Below are 18,891 nucleotides of genomic sequence, written 5' to 3' on the forward strand. Positions count from 1 at the left end.
GCCCAAATTATGGTATCAGTATCTTCTCTTGAGATGCTAAAAAACCTGAATTTCGATGTACCAGGGTTATTGTGCAGAAGATATACTGAAACTGTTATGATCACTCAAATAGAATTGCCTCCCATAAAGACGTTCCTGCTTTCCCAAATAGGAGGCAAATGTATGGTACTAAGTGTTATTCTCTGTGGAAGAGTGTGATGGAATCCTGAGCTGTTCAGCACAGCTCCTGCACCATACCCTTGTCTGCTAAGAGCATCTGTTTCCCTATTCATCTAAATGGCACAAGTAATGAGAGCTGTAGGTTTTTGCCTATTCAAACAGACAAGAGTGTCTGTATTGCAAGTTTTCACCACACAATATACTTTCTGACCCAGTGAAAGAACCTCACCCAAAAACATGATCTCCTCAATGTCAAATCATCTTCTTCACCATGATTCCTATCAACTGATGATGAAAACTTGATGACTTCTCTTTGTTTCTGAGAGCTCGCGCCTTCACCTCCAGAATGTGAACAGCGGAAAAATAGAGAGCACACTTTGGGGCATTGTGGACTTATGGTGGACGTCATTAGGAGTCAAAAATCTCTGTCTTATTCGACACCCAATCAAAAAATATTTGGTTTGTTTTAAAAGATTTCAGACCCAACCACTAGATGGTGAGTTAATACACAGCATGTGAATCTAAAAAATGGATTTAGGCTGCAAAACCAGAGGATACTAACAACCCACTAATCTTGGGTCAGGAGTGTCCACTGGTGGTAATAAGAAGAACCCTTTCACCTCGCTGGGGACAATAGCATCAACAGGACCATTACCATGAAGTCAAGAAGAGTAAGTAACTTACCTTTGGTACTGCTTTACATGGTAGAGACTCTATTAAGACTCAGACTGCTTACCTTAGAATATTGCCCAGGCGTCAGACTGGCTCTGGGAATTTTCTAGCAGTATGCCTGCAAGCCGGTAAGTGGTGTTGTTTGGCTCTGTGTCGGCATTAGATGAGACTTGCGCGGAACCTATATAGGCACCACTGCAGCACACTGACATCAGTTTCTGTTTGCAACTTTCCACACCGGTAGCGTGGTGCCACGAAGAATGCTGACATACTGGTGTGCATTACTAAGGCCCTCAGAAGGGTGACCCAAAAGACTCAGTTCGCTGAGAGGGAACTATGGAAGGGCCGGTAAGGAATCTGCAGCTAGAAAGAATCTCTACCAGTTAAGGCATTACCAAAGGTAAATAACTTGCTCATCTGATAGAGACTTCTAGCCACAGATTCCTTACCTTAGAAAAGATACCCAAGCAATGCCTCCTCAGAAACAGGTCTGCAAACAGATTAGACAAAAATTCCTCCAGGACCGAGCGGGCAAAGTGCCAGTCACAACGGACCTGACTGTCCAGGCAGAAGTGCTAGGTGAACAAGCGCAAAGATGCCAGCGTTGCAGCCTGAGATGTCTTGGACAGGGACTCCGCGAGCTAACCAGTGGTCGAAGCCTTGCCTCTGGTAGAATGTGCATGCATGTGCTCAGGGGGTTGCTTTTTTGCCAATGCACAGCAGATCGTTATGAATAGATCTCCACAAAGGAGTGGGGGGCATTATTTTTTAAACTGTTTGGTGAACTAATGGTACCCCTGACTCAAAATTGAACGGACAGACCAATGGTTTGGCGGACCGGGTACTCCAGCACATTTATCATGGAGTGCTGTGTGTAGAAAAAATCAAGAACCTAGTAAGATGTCTGAAGTGAAGTATATCTGCGCATACAGCTGGATCATTCAAGATACTGGCTGATGCATCTGTTGGGATTTCAATAGTCTTAAGTGATTGTTTTTATCTGTCTAGATATTCAGTAACATTAGGAGAGAGCAGGTAAGCACATTTATCCAGATTGTCCAGTTCTTGAGATGGTAGCAAGTAATTATAGATATAGAACTGATCTGACCATGGAAAAGTGATACATCCAAGTAAGATTCCTTTCCCTAAGTATTCAAATATTTAGCTTTTCTATCCCAAATGGTGGAGGTCCTGGTCCCTTGCATTGTTGCTAGGGCAGTCGTACCCGCTGTTCACTGTGAAGGAAGATTACCCATTATGGTAGAAGGCTTACCTCTAGATATATTGTATATAGAATCTAATGTCTAGAAAACGGAGGGTCCGAATAGGCTATCTTGCAAACACACAAGGACAGTTCCTTTTGTTAAAAATTCCATGCACTAAGGGGCTTAGTACAACTGAAAAGAGGCAATCCTGCACACAAACCATAAGAGGCTGGTTCAGAAATAAAAATCAGATTCAGGGCCTGAAGAAGCTTTGCTACAATCTTACGAAACTGTTTTTGTGGTGTAAAATTTCCACTCTTGTAATTTCTGGGAAGTATGAAGCATTTATCACTCTTGGCTTTGTGAGTGGAGAGGCATTATCGGTCTCATCTTCTGATTTTTAGGAGGAAGGCCAGCTTGTGTTTCTGAAACAGAGTGGTGGTAGAATATTAGAAGGTTGTATTCTGGTATGTATTTGTTCTGCTAGAATTTAAACAAAGACTCAAACATTAAAGGTGGCATCACTGCATCAGTAAGCAGCATTAAAAGGAACTAATGCTGAATACCTTTTGTCACACCATGTGGGGGAACACAAATCTCCTCGGCATAAGCAGGTACTACTATTAAGGTATCTGCAAGAGGAATACAATTCACTGTATTATGGTGAATGTTCAATCAGACTGGTCTAAGAACCCCAACAGTACATAGGACGAATATAGGACTTTTCAAACTCCTTAAACTGACTCTGTGACCACAAATGAGGAACTAGAGACTACACTGCTTTCTCTGATTACATAAAAGCTCTTCATGACCTACTATGAGGTAGGCAGATGGGTTGAATTCCAGATCACCACTTAATCTAGAAAAGTATATAGACTTGAAGTGAATGGCTACAAAAGGTTGAGAAACAAGCTTTGATACCACACAGGTTTACTCCAAAATTGTTAATTTTTGTGGTCCTGGCAAGGGACTTACCAATACACGCGCAAGTCATCTAGTTCATCTTTTTGGCAGACTTCTTGTGTATTTCCTTGGGCAAGGTGAGGGATGGACCTGGGCAGCCTCTGTCTCAATAGTGATATGAAAGAAGTAAACAAGGCTTATCTTCTGCATTTTGACTCTTGTTGAGGGTAAAAGGGAGTTTTTTAAATATATTTTTTGGTTTAGTACAAATGCATCAAACTGAGGTACCCATGGTACCTAGGTTGGTGTATAAAACACTGCTGGAAAGAGGGGCTTAGCCTATAACTGAAGGAAGGTTCCCCAGGTCACAGGTTGTGTCAGTATTCTTTGAAGACAGAGGTCCTCTTAAACTTCTCGGGATATTGTGTAAAAATCTTATTTAAGCCAGCCTGCTTCACTTCTGTGCAGCAGGTTACAGGTACCCTCCGTTATGGCACCTTGAGAGCCTTATCGGGGGTGAAAAGGTCGTCCACTGCCTCAAGTTTCCAAATCTTACAGTTCAGAGCTTTCCTGCAGAGAGCTACTCTTAAGCATGTGCACCTGGAGTGTACACTATTTAGTGAGTGGCCAACATATCAGAATGAATTCAGGAGGCAATCCTTTCAATGTTATTGATAGCACGAATCTGATATGGAATTCCGGTTTCAGAAATGCAAAAGCTTCTGTCCTATGATAAAACCAAAAAGTCACCTGGACAGGACTTTCCAAAATTGATTATGGGTACGCGATATACCTCAGCCTCCCGCAAAATCAGAAGCATTGTTTGTAGATGATTCAGAATCAAGCAGCCAGAATCATTTACCAACAAGATACACGGTGCCATGTTAGAGCGCTGCTGAAAGAGCTCCACTGGCTTACGGTGGAGCAGCGATCTCTGTTTAAAACTGGATGTATCCTATTCAAAGCCATACATGGGCTGGGTCCCAAATTCATATCTTCGAGAGTCCTCAAACACTCCCCTCAGCGTACCTTAAGATCCATGTATATGAAACTTTTGGTAGTACCGAGATTCAGATGCAAACGCACCGGAGGGTCACGGTTTTCTGTACTGGGCCCGAAATTGTGGAACTCTCTGCCGACTTCCCTGAGACTTGAAGAAGACTATCTGCGTTTCAGAAAGCTGCTAAAGACTTGGCTTTTTACTTTAGCTCATAATTAGACTGTTTCTGGTGTCTGCTATCTCTGATGAGCTATAGCACTGAAGGGGCAGGAGCTCACAATTGGATGTTTCAGCTATGAAACATTGGCTGTTTGTGGATCAGCCTCTGCACACTGTCTTCATCCAATACGCAGTGCACCACCTGAAGCAGATTATCAATGGTGTAGGCAATGTTACTATTTCTGATCATTCTCTTAAAATGAAAGAAAATTCAAAAATGCATACTCTCTGAAGGGAAGGCAGCAGAAGATGGAGATAGTACATGGGACGCACCAGGAGAAGCTGATCCCTCCTTCCTTATGAGAGGAGGTAAAAACACAACTTGAATGGGAACATTTTGTAATACTTGGATTGTGGCAGACACTGGACACACAGGTAATCCTCACAAATGAGTCAAACTGAAAATACTTTAAGGGACATTACTCCTTTTTAAAGCAGTTCCTGGTCCTGCTTGCAACTACATGGGAGACTCTGTGGACAAAAATACTCTATGCATTTACATTATGTATGCTGTCTGTTTGCTATATAATGCTACTGCCTGATTATACCCAAAACTCCCGTTTTAAAATACCCATCCGAATTGAAATGCTGCCCCTTAACTGAAACAATACCTGATGCTGAAGGTCTGCGTAGGCAAGTGATGGTGCACCCATATATTCAGCGTGCTGGGCCTCTGCCACTGCCCTCTGCAGGGAGTTGAACTGTTCCTGAAGCACACACCAATGGCCCTTTCCCTGGGCTTCAAGCAAGACAGCAGCTTTGGCAGCCATTACAGGGCAATTCTTTTCCGATTTCTCCAAGTCGCTCTTTGGACCGTCGGTATTCCCCAGTTCTTTCTGTGGTAGTCTCTTACCTGTGTCTGGCCACAGGTTAGCAGAACACTCATAAGCCACCTGTGCACCTGAGGATAGCTCGTGATTCAGCAACTTTTGTTTCAAGATGTCCCTTTCCTGTGCAAGTAAGATACACCTATTGTGCAGGATCTCCAGCTTGAAGCGTTCAGTCCCTGTTTCTTGACTGGTACCAATTTTCCCCAGGTCAGTGGCAACTGTGGAAAATGCTGCTGGTATCTTGTTAATCAGTGGTATTCTTCCTGAGGTGTCATCTACATGGCTGTTTGCCAGGTTCTCTGCAGGGCTAGGTAATAGACAGATGTCCTTCTCCAGCAGGGACATCTCAGATGGATAATTTGTTTCATGGTTTCCTTTTTGAATGCCTACCTCAGTTTGTTTCCCCAGTTGGTGACTTTTCTCTCCTTCTAGATAAACCAGATGGAGTAGAGGGTCTGTGAGAAAATCCATGCTCTGCTTACAAGAGGGCAACTCTAAAAGGTGGGCTGTTTCTGTACCTCCTGGGCTGTGGCATGTTACCTCTCCTTTGTCCATAGCCCAGGTTTCCATATGACCTTCTACAACATTTGGATGCAAGATGCTGCTTAGCTTAATTTCTTGCGCAGAGCTTGCTGTATCTGTCTTGGTTGAACCGTCCTCTATCACCAGGGGACTGCCGTTCTCCAAATTTCCTGGCTTAGGGTGGAGGATAGCATATTCCAAGGCAGTAGCATCTGATGCTCCCGCAGCTCTGGAAGATTTATCTTTCACTGGTGACACCTGAGACTTGGCCGCCAGCAGTTTCACATTTTCTGCATGCAGCTGTGCCATGCACTGGCTATACCATTCCACTGTTTGATTCTGATTGGCAATCTGATCTTCCTTTTCCTCCAGGCTCTGCAGTAAGTCATCAATGTTCTGAGTCTGAGTCTCAAAGGCCAAAGTCAGCTGCTGGGTCTGCATATTAATGGTGGCCTGCAGGTGGTTTAGCTTCTCTTGCATTTCACTGGCTCTGCTTTCCGCCTCCAACTTCTCCACAGAGAGTGTTTCACACTGCTCCTGAAGCTCCTTCACTTTCTGATCCATGCCTTCAAGCTCTGTGTCTCTCGAGTGTTTGGAGAGTGCCTGCTCATCTTGAATCCTTTTCTCTGCATCTTGGTAGAATATATTATAGTCCTGGGCTGCTTTCAGCTGTTCTTCCAAACTGTTTATTCTCTCATTGAGTACTTGCATTTCACAGCCCTTTTGAGTCATTAAAGTGTTGTTAGACATTAGTAGGTCACTTCCACACTTCTCTTCGTCTTTAGTAGTATTGCCCTCCAGTCCATGGACTTCTTTGGGATCCTCTCCACAAATGTGCTTTAGTACTGCTGGTTCTTCACCTCCCATGGACTCGAGCTGGACATTTTTGTGATCCTTCAGGTCATGCTGCAATTGGTTAATAACCATCTCCTTCTCCTGGATGTCAGATTCCCTGGATTCCAGTTCTGCAGAGAGCCGCCTGCACTCATCCTCCAATGCTTGGCCTGCCTGTTGATGCTCAGTTGACCTGCGCCTCTCACTTGCTAGATCCCCTTCCAGACCAGATAGCTTCTCTTTCAGCTCCATCACCTGCTTCTTTAGCCGCCCAGTCTCCACGGTGTACTTCTTATCGCTCTGCTTCAGTTTCAAGCTAGCCTCGAAGAGCGCCTTTTGTCTCAACTCTGATTCCTCTGACAGTCCATTCAGCTTCAGCTTCAACTCCGACAGCTCGGTCTGCAGGGCCTGGTCCTCTGCTTGTAATCCTCCACACCACTCATTGCCTGCAGGCAGACACTGGCCCTTTTCCTCTGAACTCAAAGGCGCTCCAGCAGAGGCTCTTCTGTCGGTCTGACATGAGGTCTCTCCATGTTCATAAGTTAAGGCTACCTCTTCTGTACTCAAAGGCCTCATTTCGTTGAGATCTACTGCAAAGCACTGTTTCTTCAGTGTTGGCTGTGAGACATCACAGTCCCCATGGGACCCATCCAATAATGATCTATCAGGCTCCAGTACAACTGTTAGCCCACTCTTCTCTGATGTGCTATTATCAACCTTTCCGGTGAATTCTGTTAGTCTCCGTGCCTCATTCTGAAAAATATTGACTTTGCGGGGAGAGGATTTATTTCCTAATGTGGAGGCTGACTCCTTAGAACCCTCTTGCCTTCTTTTTTCTGTATTCTGGATCTGGCAAGCTGAAAAAGAAGGAAAAATGCAACTTTGTATAATTATGTTGTTTTAACAGCTCTTACCAGTACCCTATAGATAGCCAATCCCAGATCTAATTCCTCTAACATGTAATAACAGCAGCATAATTCAATTGGAAAATAGTTTTGAAAGCTGAACTGTTTTACGCAGTAAGCTAGAAATACTAAATAACATCGGACCAGTTGTATAAATATTCCAATTGCAAAACGTTGTTGCATATTGTGCACTGTCTTTTTGTGACTGGAATCTGATTTTGCAAGCCAACGTATGTACTAATGGGTTGTTTCACAAAAACGGAATCCTCTTGGTCGCAGACTGACCTGCCTAATTAGTATTAATTAGGCCAGTCACAAGTTGTGACCCACTACAATTGGCTACAATCACAGGGATGGTAGCCTGCAAGAGTAAGCAGACACATTTCCTATGATTGAATTTCAAAATTGAAAACCTTTTATTTATTTTTATAAAAGCAGCCCATATTCATTAACCCCTTCGATGCGAGTGACGGAGCGGTTCCGTCATGCGCGTCGGTTGCGCTGTGCGCATGACGGAACCGCTCCGTCATGGCCCCGCCCGCCCACGGAACCTTCAGCACAGCGCGGTAATCCGCGCCGCGCTGAAGGGGTTAATGGAAGGTTTCCATTTTGTAAAACTTCAACGAAGCAGTGGTCCCCTGGACTGCTCCCTACTCCTCCTGAGGCTGTCGCTTCAATTTCCAAATAGGAAGGGTTCAATGGGGCCCCTTTTTTTTTTAGGTCGAGCCTAGCGCAGCGCGCATACGCTGCTCTAGAAAAACGACCTCTTGGAATCGCTCTGATGCTCGTGCGTCTTGAAAAGGCTTACGACTTGCGGTTACGAGCAGCGGCGCGCAGTGTGCCATCTGTTGTGTCTGATTTCACACGAGCGCACGCGCAACACTCGTGGGACGCTGCAACTGCTTTCACTTTTGCCGCCACTTGGCCACGCTTGTCTTATTAGCTTTCACTTTCGTGAAAGTTTGCAGCCTCGTTTGTTTGCAGCCAGGGAGCCCTGTGGTCCATCCGCGCAGCCATCAAGAGAAGTAAGTCTTTTCACTTTACTCCTATCTGTGGTTTAATGCCTGCAATGTCACATGGGTCCGTGGTCGAGACCTCACTGCCCCTGGTGCTCACGGTACGTTTGTTGCTGAACAAAAGCTGCAGTCTGGCGAGTAGCGCTGTGGTTCCTCTCGTGGACGGAAGCGAGGCACATGGTCATCCAGCGTTCAGTACGTCTAGGTTGCCACCACAACAAGGAGGGGCCATGAACTAAGGGGAAGTCTCTGCCCGGGGTGCTTCAACATCTGAGGTAAGATCGGTGCACACATGCCGATCTGCGTTCACAACAGCTCTCACTTTCTCGCAGGGGACAGCGCTGATCCTCAAACGCTTGTGAAGAGAGAAGCGCTGTCCCTCAAGCGCTCGTGAAGAGGGAAGCACTGACTGGCAGCATTACGAACGGAGGTGAGTGGGGTGAGGTGGCAAAGTTTGTTGGTGCTCTGCACAGAACTCCTCCAGGTTATTTCTGTGGGGCAAAAAGATTGTTTTTGCCCGCTCCTGTCCCTCTTCATTGCTTACTGGTGTCCTCCCTCCTGCCATGCTTGTAGTCGCCCCTCTTTGTTCCTTTATCTAACTCTGTCACGCTGTCTGTCTCTTTTATTCTGTCTTGATTTTGAGGCCTCCCTCCGTACCACTGTCTCTGTCACACGGTTTGCTCTTCTCTGTCTCCCTGTCTTCATTTGCGTACCACCTTGTTTGTCTCGCTTTATGCCCCTTGTATGTCTCTATTCCCCTGACCTCTCTATGTGCCCCTCCGCACCCACTCTAGAAACCTGCAGAATTTATGCCTTTTCTCCCCTATCACCAGCCCAACCTAAAAGAACTACAAATCCCACAATCCTCGCCCCTTCAAGCAGCAGTGCACCCTAGAGCAACTTCACACTCTGGAGCAGTTCCCGTTTCCTTTCTCTTCCGTTTTCTCCTCTTACCTCACCTCATCACTCCTCTTAGTCTCTTTCATGTATTACCTCTTCCCATAAATTCCTTTATCTTTCCTGTAGCCTACGCTCCATTTCATTCTCATCTTCTCTTTTCCCTCCCCTTGTCTATCTCTGTTTTTTTCTCTAGTCGTCCCTCATTTCACATCATTTCTTGCAAATTTTTCTCTTTTTCCCATCCACACTTCCCTAAACCTAACTCCCAATCTCATTTCTTTCCTGTAGGCGTTATCCTGTCTTCTCTCCTTTCATCTTGCAGAACTTCTTCAACCCACTCTTGTTTCATTCCTTCCTCCTCCCCAGCACCCTTCTACCCAACTCTTGCCTCGCGAACTCCTACAACCTCGTGTAATTTCCTTGTGCATAGAAGTGATCTGGTCTCTCCTGTGTTAGAGGGTTTTTCGTGTAGAAATTGACTGAAAGCCCAGTCTCGTTCACAATCACGTGTCAGACTTCAGTGCCTGGAGGCGTTTCATATGTGGGCGCTATAGCAATGTATTCAGACGCTGGTTTATTTCTGCAATGTTTCATTTATAAAGTGTTAAATGTAGAGGCCACCATCCTCCGCCTGCCTTCTAGCGCTCTTTCGCGTTTCTGATTTATGAAAATATTAAATAGGCACTTTACAAAACGATAAGTACAAATCTACAAATTTTCAGCGGAAGACAATTGTGAGTAACAGCTCAGAATAATATGACATGTCTACGGGCGCTGGCACGTCCGCTTCTCCAAAATATGCTCTAATTATGGAGATGCTTTCTCCATTATGTCCTGGTGGTGCAGAGGCCCTGCAGATGGACAGAAGGGCGGGGAGCGCTCTAGCCTTGCTGTTGGGTGTACATGTGACTGGTGAGGCAGGCAGTTTACATTCCACTGTCTGCCTGTAATACCAGAGACAAGCAGCAGGCCTGCCTTGTGTCAGCGAGGCTTTCCCATCGAAACCAGGGCCAGACATAGCGATGTAAACACTGCGGCTGGCGGTCACCACCAGCCAAACTCATGCGCGCTGTGAGAATTTGTACAGCAAGGTACTAGAGTGTTATTGAACAAAAGACATTTGGTGAAGCGGTTGGACCCAGTTTTACCATATTTCCTTATTTATTTCCGAGCTACGTACTGACTGAGTTCTTCCTTCTGAAGCAGACCTCAGTGTCCTGGAAAAGAGAGAGTTTCTGCAGGACCACAAAACCAGCTTTGGCAACCTTCGTTATTTTAACAAGCATTGGCATAGCCAATAGATCTCGCCTTTGGGACCTTATAAGTGTTTAGCTTTCAACAGTTGATGTTGCACCAAGGATAATGTGCTGCATAATTAAATACTTATAAGGTCCCATAGGCGAGACCTATTGGCTATGCCAATGCTTGTTTGTCTGTAGGCACAGTACATGGCATTGACGAATTTCTCGATTTCCACGGTGCTGCCGCCGATATGACCGACGCAGTTCAAACTTGATTTAGAATGCATCCTGCTGCATCCTCCGCTGCCGTGTACGCTCTCTGAATTTTAGATTTACTGAAGCAGACGCTGGGTTCTGCATCCACAAACTTTCTTCTCATAGGTGCAGTAACAGGAGAATAGACCTCGTGCTTCTGTGTGTTTTCTCTTTAAAATCAAACAAAAAACATGATTTCACTGGAACAGAGACTGGTAAACTTAAATGTTCTGAGGCCTTCTCTATCAGGGAATGAAACATCCCTCTGTCATCTTGGGGAGAAGTACGTTTCACAGGGTTTGGGCTGGCATCCTTAGGAGCGTTGAATTGATCCCATTCTGAATCATAGTCATGCGCCCCGGGGTGGTTTTGCATATCAGCATTCTTATCCTCCTTACTGTCATCATCATTTACGCTATTGAAGGAAGAATCCAACTGATTCACCTGATCATAATCCTCTTCATCATCATCTGGCACTTTCTCCTCTAGACTCATTCCTAGACTGTTTCTGCTCTTGCTTCTCTTCACAGTTCTTCCGCTGCAAAATTAGTGGCTGGGGGGTTTGCATTGTTCTCCATTTTCTTCTGCTGCGGCTGCAGCCTATTATGAATGTCAGCAACCAAGTTCTGTAGTGACATAAACATATGTAAGGGCACTTGTATAAGCCTGTCAGAGGTATGACTTTGAACTTGTCTTCGCTGATATTTGTCATACTCCTTTCCTCATCTTCCTTATCAATCTATTCTATGTTCAGATCACTTGGGTGAACTGCCCTTTCTTCTTGATCACTGTTGTCACTAAAAATGCCACTATATCATCCAATTCAGGTAATATACTTTCCTCACAAACTATAGGCCTGTCTTGCTGTGGTGAAGGGAAACTGTCCTGAAATAAATTGATTGGTGGTATAGGTGGCACGCGTGACATTAACATTGTCTCCAGTATTGGCACCACCATTTCTTGCACCTCACCAAAACCTGCATGCAACCTATTTGGTGTTGCTAGTGCTTGATTATCTGCCACTGCTTGTTTCTTATTTAGAATATTTGCTTTTGCCAACGGTTGTTTTTTTATTTAGGATATTTGCTTTTGTCGATGTTTGTTTTCTATCAAATGAATTTTTTTTAGCCAATGCTTGTGCTTTTCTGTCTGCCGTCAATGGTGTTAGCTGCTCGCTACGTATCGACTACAAAATTTTCCCTGATGACGTCTCTTTAAAGTTCTGCCTCTTCTCCGTCGGCATTTCCTTAATCGGCCAAGGCAACATTATAGCCTCGCTCGTTGATGGCATCAGTTTTCCTGCTGCCGCCTCCCTAATCGCTTGCCTTTCCTTCACCAGCGGTGTTTCCTTCATTAGCAAGGACAACAAGTGGCCCTCTTCAACGGCATCAGCCCTCCTGCTGCTGCCTCCTTAAAGAGTATTACCGATTGTAAGTGACTTGGTCTTCAGATGCATACTTTTAACTGCAGATTCCTCACCTTTGGAATAGATACTAGAGCAATACCACCCAAAGGTGAAGGGTCTGAAGGGCGAACTAAGACCAAAAACTCCTGGAGAATCAAGTGGGATTGAGAACATGGCTGTCAAGACAGTAGTGTTTTGTAAACCTATGTAGTGACACCCACATTTCAGCATGGCAGATATCTAGAACAGACATTCCTCATGCCAAAGCTGTTGCAGCGACTTAGGCCCTTGTGGAGTTAGTCTGCAGGCCCTCGGAGGGGCTGCTTGTAAGCCAGTGCATAGCCGACTTTAATAACTATAAAGAACTCTTGTGCCATCAATGCAAACGGGCAGAACGCTCTTAGGACCAAGTAAATGAAGCCTCTTCTTCTATTTCTAGGGGTGAGGAGGAGCAAACAAATAAAGTGGTAAAATAATTAATTGACCAAAGTGAAAGGGAGTCATGATCTTCAATAGGAAAGCCGCCCAAGTGCTCTGTACCAGTTGGGCTGAAAAGAAGGTGGTGTGGGGTGATTGGACCAAAAGTGCCCCCAGCTCACTCACACTGCTTGTTGACGAAACGTCCACGAGGAAAATGGTCTTTGGCATTAAGAGCTCTGAAAAACAGCTGTGTTTAGTCTCAAAGGGCATGCACATGAAGTGAGGCATCCCTGATTCTGGGCCCACTGGGTTCTACTGCAGGGCCTGCATGTGCCATCTGGCATTTGAAATAAGAAGGATGCACGAGGCCAGGTGAGTGAGAAGCCTCTCAGCCATTCCTATCGATACCCAGGCTCAATCCTGTCCACAGTATTCTTGGCCCATGTTGAACTGCAGGTTACGCCTGTGGGACTGCAGGACAGGTCTATGGAAAAAGCATACTACAAGTCAAAGGACCATCCAGTCTGTTGCGCCTCGAGCTGATATGATCTGAACCAAAGTGAGCATTTTGAACCTGTCATTCCACAGAAAGTAATTCAGCAGGTGGAGGTCCAAAATAGAACTGAAGCCTCCTCCTTCTTTGGAAACAGGAAGTAATGCTAGCTGCAGCATCCTACTCTTTTCAGAGTAGGTACTCTATGGCACCTTGGACCACAAAAGATTGACTTCCTGCATCAGAAATGAAGTGTTCGTCTGAAAGTCACTCCGTTGTGGGAGAAAGGTGGGTGGGGAGGAAATGAAGGGTAGGGCATCTCCTCTTTGAGCAATCTGAAACACCTGTCTGTCCGATGTTGACATGAAGGGTTTCCAGCCAGGGAGAGCATTTTGTATTCTGCTTTCTACTGACCAAGCACATACCAGGGAGGGCAAGCTAAAGCAGCTTGGTAGCCGTTGCAGCAGAGGAGGTAAAATTTGAATACTACTGTCCCAGCTGCATGGAATGGCTTATGTTGGAGCCACATCTGCAACTTCAAAACGATTGGGTTGGTTGCTGCTGTTAATTGGGAAGGCTGGCTTCTGTGAGCTAGTTCCCTCAAACAGCCTCTGTATTTTCTGTACTGGTGGGGAAATTGCTTGGCTCCCATTAACAGCGCCAAGGATGATGCTGTGGTGAAAGTATGCTTGAACAGTTCTGGCACTAAATTAGTCTTTTCTCCGAACAGTCTGGCGCTGTCAAAGATCATGTCCATTGAGGACACTTGGATGACTCCTGAAAACCCGGTTGATCGCATCCAGGCATGCTTACTAAGTACACCACTGATGCCAATAACTCTGCTGATGCAGTCTGTAGGTCTGGACCAGCTCAGAGTACATACTTGCCTGCATCCTGATCATCCTTTATAGTTTGAAATTTTAATGCCATGAGGTCGTCCAGGACGGCTACAAGATGTCACTGGTCATGTACGGAATTGTGTGGGTGTACCTCCCCAGATGATAACCTGCATCAACAGATCTGATTGCTAAACTGGCTGAAGAAAATATTCTCCTTCCAAAAGCATCTATTATTTTCTCTTCCCTATGAGGAGAGTGAGTCAGAAATGTATTATGAATTAATCCTAATTGTTGAGGCTTGAACAATCCAGCTGTCTGGTGTGTTTAGTTAGGATGAGCCGATCTATGTTGCATAGCGACAGATCAACTACTGGCGGGCTTAGGCATGGCTTAGCCCACGTAGCCGGAAAGGCATCAGCAAGGGCTTCATTAAATACCATTAATGGCTCATATGAAGCAGGCCCTGATTGAAGAATCAGCAAATACATTTGCTTTAATCTCTACAGAGGCCAACTGCAATTCTAGTGCTTCAACCACCACTGCAAATTAAGCACTTTCTTCTACTGCTGGCACAAGTGGCGAATCAAGTACCATTTCAGGAGATGTATCAAGCCCACAAGTATTTTGTAAGTCTACATACAACAAATCTTCAGTAATAGTATAATGACAGGGAGTCAGAACCAAAAATAGAGTGAGTCATCTGCTGGTTTAGCTGCAGGGACAGAGGCAATGGATTGGAAACTGGCTCCTTTGTAATTTCATAGCATGACAGAAGACTGGACCAGGCCGATCAATCGGCATCGGTGGAGTTGGTATTGGTTCCGGTATGGAAGGAAATTGTGTGGACCTTGGCGTTGATGTAGAAGTCAGAACCGAAGTCAGCACTGGAGTAGTTGCAGATACCTCTGGGGCACATGGTCTCAAAGCCTGTAGAAGTCAAACTGGAGACACTTGCAGCTCTCTGGGGCCGAAGGTGTTTGAAGGTCCCTATTTGCTGTTGGATTGATAGTGGAATGGGATACACAGGGCATGCCAGGACCAACTGCAGAATCACTTTGGACTCAGGAGATATCTGAACAGTGTGATCTTTATCATGAAGCCCTTGCGAATTCTCGATAGACTTTGAGTGGAGGGATGGGGTCGAGTCCCACTTGGCTTTCTTGCACTTGTGTCTAGACTTCGATTTGGCTACCCAGAAGACTTTGACATAGAAGCAAATGTTTCACAGGAGCAGCCTCGAGACCAGGACCAGACACGTGACTTGAAGTGGGAGTAGGACATATGCTTTGACCGTGACAGCTTCTTGTGCTCCTCAACGTAGTTTTACCTCTCAGTCCTAAATCACGTTGGGATACATAAGGGCACACTTTTTGCATGCCTTAGTTGTACCCAGAGCAAAAGAAATACAGAATACTTTCTGCATATCAATGACCGGAATCTGCTTTCTGCAGTCTCTTCATGGTTTAAATCCTGTTGTTTTTAGTGCGGACATTGTTACCAAACACACGGCGAAAAGTTTTGCAGTTGTCGGAAAAAACACCAAAGCTGGAAGAGGAGTTCCAGATCCATATCACAGGGTTTGGAAAGAAAGGAACTGCTGTCTGCGCACAGGGGTGGTGCCTAGATGCTGCTCTGCTTTGTCCCTTCCTGGGCGGAACAGAGTCGCTGTGGGACCCCCCTACCAATGTACAGGAGCATTACTGAAGAAATCTCTGGCTACAGCCTGATATCTGAGAATATTCTACATGTATGGAACCAAGATTAGAAGAATCAATCAATATTAAACATTCCAGTTTAATTTATCTACATTAATAAATGGAATTAATCCAATGTAGTCACTGAGAGAGAAGAATTTCTTCAGATATTTATTTTGTTATTCATAACTAACTTTAATTTTACATATCTTTCATTTCTTACACTTTTTCTTATTTTCATTTACATAGCTTTAATTTTTTTTATTCATCATTATTTTCATATTATTCTTACAAAACCTCAGAGACAGGTTCATGTATCCCACCAACAATACAAGAACAAAATCAAAACAATACAATTTGTTGTGCTGTCAAATAACTTTTTGGGGGTCATGGGAAATGTGTGTATGGAGTGTGTATGAGTGTGATTTTTAATGACAGACAGTGATTTACGAGTGGCGTGTTTAGTCATTTTATATTTACTGTATTGATTTTGTTATTGTTCTTGTATTGTTGCTGGGATATTGAATATGCTACTTACCAGTATGCATCTGTTCTTGGCATGTAGGGCTGCTGACATTCATATCTGTGCATAGATCGCCGCCTAGTGTTGGGTCCGGATGTTTGCACGTTGTTGTCCTGGAAGAGTCTTCGAAGTATCCTTGGATAGGTGACTCCTCCCCTGGACTACAGTGCGCATGGGCATCCTCTCCATCCTCAGATTGTTTTTCGCCATTGTGGCAGTGATGGAGTAGATACAGAAAGTGATGACCATGCTTGCAGTAATTCTGAGAGCTGCAGCTGCGACAGGCGCCGGGGAGGAGGGAGGGCGATATGAATGTCAGCAGCCCTACATGCCAAGAACAGATGCATACTGGTAAGTAGCATATTCAGTTCGAGGCATGTGGGCTGCTGAATTCATATCTGTGCATAGAATACATAGCAGTGCCCTCTATTAGCGGCGGCTACCCGTGCCAGCTGCAGCGGTCTGAAAAAGTGTCTTGAGAACAGCCTGTCCTACAGCTGCCTGCTGTTTTGACTGCACATCTACACAATAGTGTTTTGTAAATGTGTGTGTAGTGGACCATGTGGCTGCTCTGCATATATCATGCAGGGGAATATTTCCTAGGAAGGCCATGGAAGCCCCCAACTTACGTGTTGAGTGGGCTCGTGGTGGAATAGTTAATGTGCGTTTTGCCTTTTGATAACAGATTTGAATACACTTAACTATCCATCTGGCTATCCCTGCTTTGGAGATGGCGTTACCTTTGTGGTGTGGGGCAAAGGCAACGAACAGTTGTTTTGTCTTCCTGAATGGTTTAGTCCTGTCGATGTAGTACATGAGGGCCCTCCGTACATCTAGTGTATGTAGTGCCCTTTCTGCAACAGTTTGTGGGTTTGGGAAGAAAACGGGCAGTTCAATAGTCTGATTCATGTGGAACTGCGATATTACCTTGGGCATGAATTTGGGGTTGGTACGTAGTACGACCCTGTTGGCGTGAACCTGAATAAATGGCTCTTGAACGGTTAGTGCCTGGAGTTCACTAACTCTTCTTAGGGAAGTGATCGCTACTAGGAAGGCCACTTTCCAGGTAAGGAATTGAATCTCGCATGAGTGTAGAGGTTCAAAGGGTGGACCCATCAGGCGTGTGAGGACCAAGTTGAGGTTCCACATTGGAGCCGGTGGGTGACTAGGTGGAATGACTCGTTTGAGCCCTTCCAAGAATGCTTTGATGGCAGGCACTCTGAATAGAGAGAGGTGCTGCCTGGTTTGCAGGTAGGCTGATATTGCGGTCAAATGGACACGTATAGAGGTGTACGCCAGATTGCATCGGTATAGGTGTAAGAGGTAACAAATGATGTTGTGGATGGATGCGTCCAGCGGGTTGATGTCATTATTACCGCAATAAATGACGAACCTTTTCCATTTGGCTGCATAGCAAGCCCTGGTAGTGGGTCTCCTGGCCTCCTTGATGATGTCCATACAGTCAGGTGGCAGGTTGAGATAGCCAAACTCTAGGACTTCAGGAGCCAGATCGCCAGGTTCAGCTGTTGCGGATCTGGGTGCTGAACCTCTCCATGGTCCTGCGTCAAATGCGCGGGTTTGATCCGCAGCCTTTGATGCGGCACCACGGAAAGTTCGAGGAAGGTGGTGTACCACGGCTGGCGTGCCCACGTGGGAGCAACTAGGACGAGTGTCAGGGAGTGTTGTCGTAGTTTGCGAGCCACCAGCGGTATCAGCGGCGCTGGGGGAAAAGCGTACGCAAATCTGCCGGACCAGTTCATCCATATCGCATTGCCCTGCGACTGCGGATGTGGGAATCTGGCGGCGAAGCTTTGGCATTTTGCGTTTTCGCTTGTCGCGAATAGGTCTATCTCTGGATGACCCCACTGCTGGAAGTACGGTTGGAGTACTGATGGGTGTAACTCCCACTCGTGCATCTGGTGGCTGTGTCTGCTGAGCAGATCCGCCATCTGGTTGTCCTTGCCGGGGAGGTGTTCCGCCATGAGGAACATGTTCCTCTGAATGGCCCACTTCCACATGCTCTGAGCCAGATGAGACAACTGTGGAGAGTGTGTTCCTCCCTGCTTCTGTATGTAGTACATGGCAGTCATGTTGTCCGTCCGGATCAACACGACTTTGTTGCACAGATGTACTTTGAATGCCTTCATGGCCAGGAAGATTGCCATCAGTTCCAGAAGGTTGATGTGCATCTTCTTCTGTTGTGTCGTCCATAGTCCCTGCACTGTGTAGTGGAGTACATGAGCTCCCCATCCCTGGAGAGACGCGTCCGCTGTCAGTACTATTTGCGGAACAGGCTCTTGGAACGGTCGGCCCTTGCAAAGGTTTTGTGGATTCCACCAATGCAGAGAGTTGTATGCCCGACCGCTCACCAACACTAGGTCTTTCAACTGTCCTTGAGCCTGATTCCACTGACGTGCTAGGCACTCCTGAAGTGGGCGCATATGTAACCTCGCGTGCGGGACTATGAAGATGCAGGAGGCCATCATGCCTATCAACTGCATAAACACTCGCGCTGGAAGCGAGTGATAGGGTTTGAACTTGGAGATCAGCAGTTGTATGCTGTTGATCCTCACTAAATTTGGCTGAGCTGTGGCCGCCAGAGTGTCTATAGTCGCACCTAGGTACTGTTGTACGTGTGCGGGCTGGAGATGGGACTTTGGGTAATTTAGTGAGAATCCCAGACTGTGAAGAAGGTGAATGGTGCGGGACATGTGGCTTGCACATTGCTGGGCTGACTTCGCTTGAACGAGCCAGTCGTCTAGGTAGGGGTAGACGTGTATATGCTGCCTCCGTAAATGTGCCGCCACCGTAGCTAGGCACTTCGTGAAAACCCTGGGTGCTGTTGTCACGCCGAAG

At 45.8% G+C, this 18,891-nt stretch overlaps 1 protein-coding gene across 3 annotated transcripts in view; it reads right to left on the minus strand.

Moving 5' to 3' along the window:
• The window catches only part of LOC146798685 (uncharacterized), a 415,733-nt gene that overhangs the window by 152,308 nt on the left and 244,534 nt on the right, over positions 1-18,891 (minus strand). For all 3 annotated transcript variants that reach the window (XM_085625984.1, XM_085625983.1, XM_085625982.1), the window contains exon 12: positions 4,770-7,201. In XM_085625984.1, coding sequence (XP_085482110.1) covers positions 4,770-7,201 — 2,432 coding nt within the window. The remainder of the gene's footprint in view (positions 1-4,769; positions 7,202-18,891) is intronic.

Source organism: Triturus cristatus, chromosome 9 (genome assembly GCF_964204655.1).
Source record: "Triturus cristatus chromosome 9, aTriCri1.1, whole genome shotgun sequence".
NCBI classification, from domain to species: Eukaryota; Metazoa; Chordata; class Amphibia; order Caudata; family Salamandridae; genus Triturus; species Triturus cristatus.